Source organism: Fukomys damarensis, unplaced genomic scaffold, assembly GCF_012274545.1.
Source record: "Fukomys damarensis isolate Sample0158 unplaced genomic scaffold, DMR_v1.0_HiC HiC_scaffold_2, whole genome shotgun sequence".
Taxonomy (NCBI): Eukaryota; Metazoa; Chordata; class Mammalia; order Rodentia; family Bathyergidae; genus Fukomys; species Fukomys damarensis.
The window spans coordinates 58879362-58890861 of NW_022900914.1; the positions used below are offsets into that span (position 1 = coordinate 58879362).

Here is an 11500-nt window from a genome sequence, read left to right on the forward strand (position 1 = left end):
GTTGTAAAAATAGCATGTCTTTTCATTTGTAAATTGCCTTCTTTTATATAGTTATATAATTATTTTATTTTTACATTTGTGGATATTTGGGTTGCATGCCCTCTTGGCCAATCATGACTAATGTTGTTATGAACATTCATGTGCAAGTTTTTGTCTGAACATGTTTTCATTCCTCTTGGGCATATCCCTAGGAACTGAACTGCTGGATCATTGGTTACTCTTAGTTTAGCCTTTTGAGGAAATATGCAACAGTTTTCCAAAACAATTCATTACCTACTGAAAATTTAAAGTCAAATTAGCTTTGTCCTTTGTTATAGCCCCTTAGATTAATAGATAATCCCATCTAGTATCACTATGGCTGGATATTGGAAAGTCCTTAAGGTAACACAGTCTTTTAGTAGCCATTAGCCAAAATTAGGAAACTTAAGTTATTGACCAGTTTTCTGCTTCATGCCCTCAGCTTCATCCATTTAATAATTAAGACATTCATGTCTTTTCAAAGTGAAATGAAAGGAATTTAGATGAATCAAATCTGGTAATTCAAAGAATTCTTTAGAAAAAAGCTTCAGAAGAGTTCCTACTTAATGTATGCATTGTTGGTTTGGCTCCTTAACATGCAGCACAGTTTGTTACCCTTAATAACCATTTTTACTTCCCATATGTTTTATACTTTTTAAATACAGTATTTTTAACTAAATAATGATAAATTCTTATTTTCACTCAGCATTTGCGACCAGCTCTTCTTAAAATAAATGAATTGTGTTATCAAATCAGTTTCATGGGACTTTGTTATATCGAAAAATGTCACACCTACACCCTGCAGGAATTTAAGGCTGCCCAAGTCATACGTCTACAGGAGGTGAGAAATTTTGTCTGTAAAGACGGAGATTATTTTCCCGTTACTGACACTTTGGTGTCACTAATTATACATATTCATCAATGTCTAGGTGACAGAGCTCCTAGAGCAATTTCGCAATATGGCAAAAGATGTTGTCAGAAAGGCTTGTCGACTTGCTTTGCGTGCTGCAGGATTTGTTCCTGATGACTGTGCATTTGAACCTGAGGAGGGTATGAAGGGCAAAGAACCTGGATGTACCAGAAGTAGCAGCTTTCTAAAATATCAGCTATTTATCTACTTTTCTTAGGTTTAAATAACTGTATTTTTCAATTATTCCATGTTTCTGCTTGATATGTTATAAATTCTGTGTATCTTGTGAAATGGGAAAAATCCAGTAAATACTCCATTTTTCCTGCAGTTCTTCCACTTCTGTGTAGTATTCCTACACTGTACATAGAATCTTAATTCATAGTCATTCTCTGGTGGACTCAGGGTCTCCTTGCTTACAGATACATCAAACCTAGTAGTATAAATGACAGGTTTGTTAAAATTAAGGGACTTGATGATTCTCGGGGTTGGCCCAGGTGGCATGGACCCTGAAGGGTGATGCAAATGTCACTAGAAAGTAGAGTAAAACATGTGCCTGGGAAAGAGGTGGCATGATCTACAGATCAACTCCCATTAACAAGACTGTTAGTGGACTGTCTACAGTCTTGAGTTAAAATCTATTAATGTGAAATTCTTTTGTATAACTGGGCTGTCTTCTGGGGCTTGAAATGCTTCGTGAACAAAAGGATTTTGCTATTTTTTGTTTTTATTGTTTTTTTTTTCTTTGAACCTATATTGAAAGAAATGTAATTTACCCAAGAATTCTTATTGTGTTTCTGCTGTTCCTAGATTTGGATAGAACAATAAACATTGAAATGACATTTGAGTCGCCCACTTTTGGAAACTCTGAAAAAATGACATACACAGAACAGGCCAGCAAGAGGCATCACTGCATGAGGCTGACATGGTAAATGATTACTCTTTCTTTCAAGAAAAATTAGAGCATCCACTCTTCTCACACTCATTAAAAATCAAAAACTAGAAGGTAAGGAATATGTAAATTTGCATGACTGGAGTAATTTTTCACTCTGCATAACCACACATCATGTGCATAGTTTAAGTATACAAAATCAAACCCAAAATAGAATTCTTTCTACAATTAATGTTTCATTTTTAAAAACCAAGCCCTTCACTGCAGGGTTCATTAACAGTGATGAGAATTTAGGGATATGATGACCTGAATGCGTGTCCCAGAGGCCCACCACTCCAACTGCCACCCACAAAGCAACTTCTAGATCAGGAAGGCTAGGAAAGACTGAAGTGTAAGTTCAAGGCAAAGAGCTCCTCTTTGATCTCTAAGGCTTTGTTTCCTTCTGGCTCAGGCTGGATCATGAAAAACCAATGGTAGGGAAAGCTTTGCTAAGGAGAAGCCAGGGACACAGATCTGTAGACCTCATTGAGTTGACAGGGACAGTATGCTTATCAAATCCTTTTGATTACAAAAGAACTACAGCCAGCTGCAAAGCTCCATCCCAACACTTACACAAGTTTTTCAACTGGAAGTCAGTGAGGAAAAGTTTTCCTCCTTGGGCCTCACTAGAGGACTCACAGTTATTAGCGATAGCTCTGTCCCCTGCTTACCCAGCTGGGTATTGATTGATCTTGACTTTCAGAGTTTGAGTTTTCCATTATTCTAAAACTTCACATTACAAATAACTCTTTTAAACAAAATCACCAAACATGATCTGAAAAATTTTCTGTGAAACTATAAAGTATCAGGTATTGTTATTCAGTGCTCACTTAATCCAACAAGTAAAACCATGTACTCAGTAAATCTTAATTATATGAAATGTCTGTGTAGTTTATAGAAAATGTCTATGTAGCAACAGAAGTCAGTGAAACAATCTCCAAGACCACCACCAGGACCCATGAGATAGTACAGACCCAAGCACCACATGAACAGAGGAAAATGTTTTAACATGTTCCATCTGCACTGTATTCACTCAAGGAAGCCTAAAACTCAAACCTTTGAGTTAACAATTTCTGTCATACAATATTTATTCCATAGCAAAAGTTGTGTATTTTTACCATTAAAATACAAGTTATAAACACTGTATGCATGGAATATTTTTGTAAAGTACCTTTTTAAAAAAATCTTACACCTCATGACAAGATGATATAGGTGCATTTCCTTACCAGCTGTATTATTCATCAAATAGCCTATTGAAGAGTTAGAACACCTAATTAATGAAGCATATTTTAATATATTTGTGCTTTAGAGGGATGAATGTCTCTACAAACAAAGTCTTCTGGACAAAAAAAAAACTATGATGTTATATAGTTAGACCAAAAAGCAAGGAGAAATGGTATCTTAAAATTTATTTGCTTTAGAGTCACTGTCAGAAAACTGAAACAGTATTTGCTTTTCCTTTTCAAGCTTTATCCGTCTGAATGACTATCTTATTGAGAACACCCTGCATGTCTTAACAGTAAATTCCGCTAACTCTCTTTTGAATTATCTCACTGACAAAATAAAACGAACACCTTCTGCAGATGTCATTCAGAAATGGGTTACTGAAGAGAAGACTGAAATCACTGACAAAAAGGTATATTCAGATTTAATTATTCAGTCAGCATTTATTGAGGAGTGCTTACTTTGAATTATCTGTATACTGGAGAAATAGAGAAATTTTATTTAAATATAGCTCTGTTGAACTATTAGTTATTATGTTATTGTATTATTTCTATTAAGTATATCAACTCCGTTTCTACTTAAATATTATCAATTTTATCTGCTATCTGCATTCCCTATGTATTTCCCTGGATTATTGTTTGCCTTTCCATTTTCTTGATAGCACTTTTACAAGGAAAGAGAGTTTACATTGCTATATCATCTTTCAGTATTTGCATTTATTTATCTTGTAAAAGTATTAGTCTCTGAAAGGCTTTCTACACGCCAAGGTAATCAGCTGATTGTATAAATTTAAGTGTATATGTCTTTGTTTATTTGTTTTATTTTATATCTTGGTAGTAGTATCTTTATAACACTGCAAATGTTCTATTTCAGGGGGCCCCTGTGGTGGAAAAGCAGGAAGAAGATGAATCACTCATTCCCATGTTTCTCACAGAACTGATTCTAACTGTCCAGTCACTACTCTTTGAGCCTTCTCTGGAAGATTTTCTGGTGTGTGTTTCTTCATATAATATCCATGCAACTGCTTTAATATAAGATGCTTGGCAGGATTATGGTTGTCACTTCTCCAAAAGGATCATAATGAAGAAAGAAAACATTGTTCTCCCATGTCATTACCTCTGTATACAAACTATCTGAAAGATTAGCACATTTTCTTTAACTTGAGTTACTTCAGGGCCTTGATAAGAAGGACATGTTCTACACAAACTTTAGAACTGACTATAGGCATCCCACTAGTAAGAGTCCAAGAAATCACTGTTGCAGACATCATTTTTGAAATCTTTTTAAAAGTATGCTGCATCTGAGAGAATTTTATTGTTGTAGTTATTTATTGCTCTTAAAACATTTAGCAGCTTAAAACAATGACTATTTTCTAGCTTGGTTTCTATAGGTCAGGAGTCTGATGCTTGTTTAGTTTGCCCTCTGCTTCACAGCCACCCCAGGGTGCATTGCAGGTGTCACCTGGTCCTGGTTTATCCCAGAAAGGATCCATTCTGAGTTCCCTCGGTTCGTTAGAGGAATACAGGTCTGTGCACCTAAGAACTGATGTCTCTATTTTCTTAAGGATGTCAGCCTGTAATGACCCTTAGGTCCTAGAAGTCCCCTGTGTCCCTTGCTATGTGGCCTGCTCTTTAAAACATGGCCGTTACGTCTTCAAAGGCCACCGGAGGATTTCCTTTAGGGTAGGCCGTATCCCTCTTTGAATACCTGAGCTTCCAGTGATGGTTACCTCATTCAGAAACTCCAAAGCAGAGAGCCACTGGACTCCCATGGCTTCTCCTGACCATAAGACCCCTGTGCTTTACCTGAGACATACACAGTGTGAGCAAACTGTATGGTGAATGTATAAAACATTTACTATAGTAAAAAAGCACGTTGTCATTAGTCCTGCTCAAAATGCTCCCCATTCACTTCTAACATGTATCCCATCGTTCTCACCACTTTCTGAGGCAATTCTGGAAGTCCTCTTTTGGGTGTGTCTTTAAAGAGCGTGATCCAAGAATGCAGTGAATGCTGCTGCCAAGCGCCATCCGACAGAAAAGCAGGCTCATAAAAACGTTGCGATGTAGCACCACGTGTATGTACCAGGCCTGACACTGAGTGCCTTCTGGCTCTTCTCCAACGCCAAAATGACTAAGAAAGGTAAACATTTTGAATGGATGCAGGATATCAAAGCAGCCATAACAGCAAGACTAAAGACTCACAGGAAAGGACTTCCAGAACTGCCTCAGAAAGCAGCCAAAACAATGGGATAAGTGTATTTAAATTAAAGAGGAGTATTTTGAAGGAATTAACACATGGCAATGTGTCTTTTACTTGATACATTTTTTTTAAATATTAAAATTCACCAATCATCCCTCGTTGGTGCCTCCGTGCTACAGATGACATAAGGAAGCTTCTCCCACAGGCAGCCGGATGTCCTTTGCATCCAAATGACAGGCTTCTGAAAACTGCATACCTTTCTCATTTCCTATTGTAGGTCTGCTCCACACATAAGTATTTTTAATTCCTTCCCAGTAAAATCAGCATACTTGCGGGTTCACATCAATACAAGATTTTACTAGTACTTTGTTCACATTTCAAATATGAATCTTATCACAATGTGATGCAATTCTTTTTAAAATCTGCCTCTTTCTTGATTAGAAAATATGTGTCTAAAAGCAGAACTGTGCCTTATTTGTCATATACTCAGAAGTAACACAACACCTGGCCTGGTTGAATAAGTTATTTATTTTTTAGCATTTTAGAAAATTCAAAAAACACTCATAGATATAATCATCCAGGTATTTACATTTATGTTTATTCTTTTCTCTCTAACAGGATGGTATTTCTGGTGCAGTTAACTGTTTTCAAAACACTGTGCTATCAGTTCCTAATCTCGTGCCTGACTGGTATTTTGATGCTTTCACCAGCCCTTACATTAACAACAAACGAGAGGAAAAAGCCTGTGGCACTGGACCAAGTTTATCAGCTGTGTTTGATGATGATAAGAATTTTCACACAATTGTGTTTCAAATTAAGGTATATTTTCTTTAAGTAAAACTTTCATAATATGCTCAATTTTTAAGAAATTGAAAATGTTTTTTTCTTCCTGTCTTTAAATGTTCTATTTATGAAAATTGGAATGCACTTAATATCTAAATGGTCAGATTTGGAAATAACGTTGGGACCTGAAAAAATGTCCTGTCAAGCAGAAGATAATTTTTTAAAATCATGAAGACTATCTGGCAGATACAAGATCAATGCTCAAAAATCAATAGCCTTCCTGTACACAAATGACAGAATCACTGAGAGAGAAATAGGGAAATGGTTCCTTTCATAACAGTAGCCAAAAAATGAAATATCTAGGAATCAATCTAACGAAGGAAGAAAAAGACCTCTGCACTGAAAACTACAGCACTCTGAAAAAAGAGATCGAAGAGGATATAAGAAAATGGAAAAACACCCCCTGTTCCTGGGTAGGAAGAACCAATATAATGAAAATGGCCATACTTCCAAAACTGCTATAAACATTCAGTGTGATCCCAATTGAAATTCCAACAGTGTATTTCACTAAACTAGAGAAAACAATACAAAAATTCATTTGGAACCAGAAGAGACCTGAAATAGCAAAAGTAATTCTAGGCAACAGAGACATGGCAAGGGTGTCACAATCCCCAACTTGAAACTATACTACAAAGCCACTGTGATCAAAAACAGCATAGTATTGGCAAAGAAAAAGATCTGAAGATCAGTTGAACAGATTAGAAGATGTACTCAGCTACCTTATCTTTGGCAAAGGAGCCAACCATCCTCACTGGAGGAAAGATAGCCTCTTCAATAAATGGTGTTGGAAAAACTGGATTTCAACCTGCCAGAGATTAAAACTAGACCCCCCTATCTTTCACCATGCACTAAACTAAAATCAAAGTGGATTAAATATCTAAATATTAAAACAGAAACACTAAACTTGCTGGAAGATAAGTTAGGTAGAACTCTTGAAGACACTGACATAGGAAAAGACTTTATGAACAAATCTTCAGTAGCATGGGAACTAGCAGAAAGAATCAACAATTGGGATCTCATCCTTTTTAAAAAGCTACTGCACTATAAAAGAAACCAACAACAGATCTAAGAGACAACCAACAATGTGGAAAAAAAATTTTACCAGGTGTTCCTCAAAGGCCTACTATCTATATAAAGATATATATATATATATATATATATATATAAAGAACTTAAAAAAATCAGACCAATATAAAGACCCAGTTTTTAAAAATGGGCATCTGAAATGAACAGACATTTCTCAGACAAAGAAGTAAAAGCAGCAAATAAACATATGAAAAAATGTTCGACATCACTGGTCATTCGAGAGATGCAGATGAAAATAACACTGAGATTCAACCTCATCCCAGAAAGGATGACTGCTATCATGAAATCAAACAATAACAAATGCTGGTGGGATTATGGGGAGAAAGGAACCCTTCTCCATTGTTGGTGGGAGTGCAGACTGGTGCAACCACTGTGGAAATCAACATGGAAATACCTCAAACAACTAAGATTAGAGGTCCCATTTGATTCAGCTCTTCCTCTGCTGGATATATTCTCAAAAGAATTAAAAGAATCATACCACAGCCTATGTTTATAGAGACACAGTTTGTAATAGCTAAAACTTGGAAACAGCCTAATTGCCCATCAACTGAGACTGGATAAAGATATGGTTTCCTATAAAATGGAGTTCTACTCAGCCATAAAGAATGAGAAACTAGACACATTTATAGCTAAGTGGATGCACATCGAGGCCATACTCTTAAATGAAATAAATAGAACACACGTGTAAATACTGTCTCTGGTGTGAAAAACTAAAAGTGTAAATAAGGATCGAAATGTATAATTGATAATGTGAAATAGGAATAAAAGGTCTAAAGGAGTAGGGGAAGTAGGAGAGGTAGGGAAAAGGAAAGAAGTGAAAAGAAAACCTATGAGAAAAGGAAAAAATGGAAGAAAGTTTTTGTGAATAAGGAAAGGTGGAGGGGGGTGAAGGGAGGGCAGGGGAATGGAAAAAAAAAATAAGAACCGAGATACATCATGAAAGGGTACAAGATCCCAATGATGAATGTAACTGTATTGTATACCTAAAATGTACCAATAAACTTAATGAGAAAGACTATCTGACAAAACAGTTACATATCATTGGCAACCCATTTATATATGATTCTAGGGAAGTAATAATATCTGCTGGGAATGCTGAGATGCAAGCAAAACTAGGATGGTTAGCAGCCAATACAATATTTTTAATTAAAGCTACATTTTATTAAACATTTTAAGATTTGTTAAAATATAGTTTAATTATTTGAAGCTCATTAGAAAAAAATGTAATGGCATCTATCCATAATCCTTCAAATGTAAGTGCTATCCAGAGCATACTTGAAGACTTTGAAAATTCTATTGTATATACTCATTTTCACCTTACATGATCCAGTTTTTAAAAGCAAAAGTACATTTAAGAGGAGATTGATGTGAGAAGGGAAAGAACAGTACTACTCTTGTTTTCCCCCTGAATCTGTGGTATCCCAGTCAACTGCATGGGAAACAGGAATGTGGCCCCCAACTTACCTGCTGTCTCCTTTTCTCATTGGCACCCAAAGTGCCTCCATAATTTCCAAAATTTAAAATTCACCTATTTGTCACTCACAGATATCCTCTGTATATATAATCCTGTGTAAATTAAAATTAGCATAGTTTTTAATTTAAATATGTTCACTTCATAAAGATATCATTGTAACTATTGTGGTATGATTTTATTTTAAAAATTATTTTAATTATACAACTTTATGGGGTATGGTGTGGTATTTTGATACTTGTATATAGAATTTAATGATCAAATCTAAAAAGTTAATATTTTCATATCCTTAAATAGTTTTAAATATTTGATTAACATACTATTTGCATGTATTTATAAAGTACAGTGTGGTATTTCAGTACATGTACCAATATATACTTATCATGGTGGGATAATGTTTCATAATATGGTCTTAAAAGCAAACATAACATATTCCATCATCCACCTTTTCCTACACTTATGATGGAGTTCTTGTTTTCATCTGTATTATTTTAAGTCATGAATTCAAAATTTATAAGCTTTCACCATCTTACTTTGTCTTTTTATAATTTTGACTTTGCAAGTTATTTTTACTCTAGATGGATTCTAATTCCAAATTTTCCTTTTTCATATAATTGTATTTTTTATTTATTAGCACATGTTTGTAATTCATAATGTTTGTATTCCTTATGAGGAGTCGGTACATTATATGATATAAATTAATTAATTCTTGAAACTTAAGGAATTAATAATTTAGTCCTTAATACTGAATTCCTTTTTTCACCCCCTTTCCCTTGCCTCTGTTTCCCTCTCGATGGTCTTCCTTTTTTCTTTTTTTGTAAATATTTGCAATATGGTACTTAATGTTTCCATTCCTTGTGTGGCATTGGTCCATCTTCATAACCCATCTTAATTCCTTTCTTCATCCCCTTTCCCTCCCCTCCCTCCATCTGTTGATCCCCTTCCCATCTGAGAAAGATCTGTCGCCCTACTTCCTATTATCTATCTTGTATTTTGCTCTTTATAGTTTTGGTTCTTCTCCACTAGTATTTGTACTGAGGAACATATTCCACAACCTCATTTCATTCACTACCTACAATATTATCTGACATAATAACATACCTAATACTCGAGCTTCATCAGTTTTCTTTCCCTTTGTCAACTATTTTCCTTTAAAATGATGACTACAACATTTGTGATTAAAAATTATATCTTCAATTAGAAGGAGCCAAGGATAATGGCAACTGTCTGAATATAAATTACTGCACATATCTTCAAAAAATAATAAGGATTCTATGGGACAAAGAAATTAAAATAAGCAAATGTATGCCTTTATCAAATAACAAGAAAACAGAGAATACTCAAATGTGAAATTACCTTTCAGTAAAGAAATATACCCACATAACAATGAGCTTTCTTTCTCCTGCTTCTGCCAAGAAAACACTGCTTTGCAGTGAAGCCAGCCCTTTGAAATGGACAAAAAAGGAAAGGAAGGAGTTCACAGCAAGCCTGAGGTTAATTTAAGATCACAGCCAAAGAGAAGTCCACCCTATATGCAAAAAGGATTTTTAGAAAATTTTGGTAGATCAAAGAATTAACTATGAGAAAGAAATTTAAATAGGCAAGCTATTCAAGATGGCATCACTTCTAGGAGAGAAAATAAAAGGGATAAAAAGAAAGAGTCATTATGTGAATGTAGGGTGAAGTCTGGAAAATGAAGCAACTGATGACAGTGTAAGACTTGGAAGACGAGAACCAAAGAATCAGAAAGGACCCAGTCTTTCCCCACACACTAAAACAAAATAGGTGCACATTTCTCCACATACAGAAGAGCTACAGATCTTGTAAATCATTTCATAAGCTGAAGAAATGAAAATAGACTGAATACTTGCAAAGCTACTATAAGAAGAAACAGTGAAAACTGAGACATCTGATAAACATTCTTTCCACCCCAAACAACCATTAGCAAACGCAACATCACAAAGTGAAGTAATTACCCTCAAAAAAGCACGTGATTATATGGGAAACCTTGTTGAAAGAAAAACTCAAAATTCAAAATATTACTGGTGGTAGAAGTTTCAGAGATGAAGACAAAATTGCATAATGCCCAACGGAGAATAAACCCAAAAGAAAGTTTAATTTGGTATAGAGAAATAATAGAAAAATAATGATGTAGAAAAAGACAGGAAAACAACCAAGAAGATAAAAATAAGAAAAAGAAGTAAGTAAAAAGGGTCAGAGGGAAAATAATTGTATGGAATGTAGGGAAATGAAATAAATAACATATATACAATTGGAGTTTCTGCAAAATCAAAACAAGGATATGAAGTGAGCATTTTTAACTTTAGTTTAAAAAATGTTTTTTGAATCTCTGTATTGAAAATGCCTAATGAGTACCTTGGAAAATTGATTGAAAACAACTAACTCTGAAATACGTACTCTTAAGATTATTGTATTTTAATGCTAAAAAGAGAATTCCTCCAAATCTCAAAAACAAAAAAAAAAAAGACCAAATAACTTACAGAGGTAAGCGAATGAGACAGGCAGCAGACTTCTCAAAAACAACCTATAAAGGAAGACAATAACGGAGCTGAACTTTTTAAAAAGAAACTCATATGAAAAGAAAAATGTGAATCAAAACTTTTTATCTAAACTGGGCATGGTGTCACATGCCTATAATCCCAGCACCCTGGGCAGCTCAGGGAGGAGGATAGCAAGTTTGTGCCCACCCTGAACAGCTTAGTGACTTTGCAAGAACCTTGTCTCCAAATAAAAAATAAAATAGTGCTGGAGATGAAACTCAATGGAGGGTCCTGAGTTCACTTCCCAGATCTGGGGG

General features: G+C 35.0%; 1 protein-coding gene across 1 annotated transcript in view; it reads left to right on the forward strand.

Annotated features, from left to right (window-relative positions):
- The window catches only part of Dnah6 (dynein axonemal heavy chain 6), a 205335-nt gene that overhangs the window by 24607 nt on the left and 169228 nt on the right, over nucleotides 1-11500 (forward strand). Inside the window, exons 6-11 of the mRNA XM_010635241.2 lie at nucleotides 725-859; nucleotides 948-1068; nucleotides 1736-1853; nucleotides 3324-3492; nucleotides 3954-4070; nucleotides 5901-6101. Of these exons, the coding sequence (XP_010633543.1) occupies nucleotides 725-859; nucleotides 948-1068; nucleotides 1736-1853; nucleotides 3324-3492; nucleotides 3954-4070; nucleotides 5901-6101 (861 nt within the window). The remainder of the gene's footprint in view (nucleotides 1-724; nucleotides 860-947; nucleotides 1069-1735; nucleotides 1854-3323; nucleotides 3493-3953; nucleotides 4071-5900; nucleotides 6102-11500) is intronic.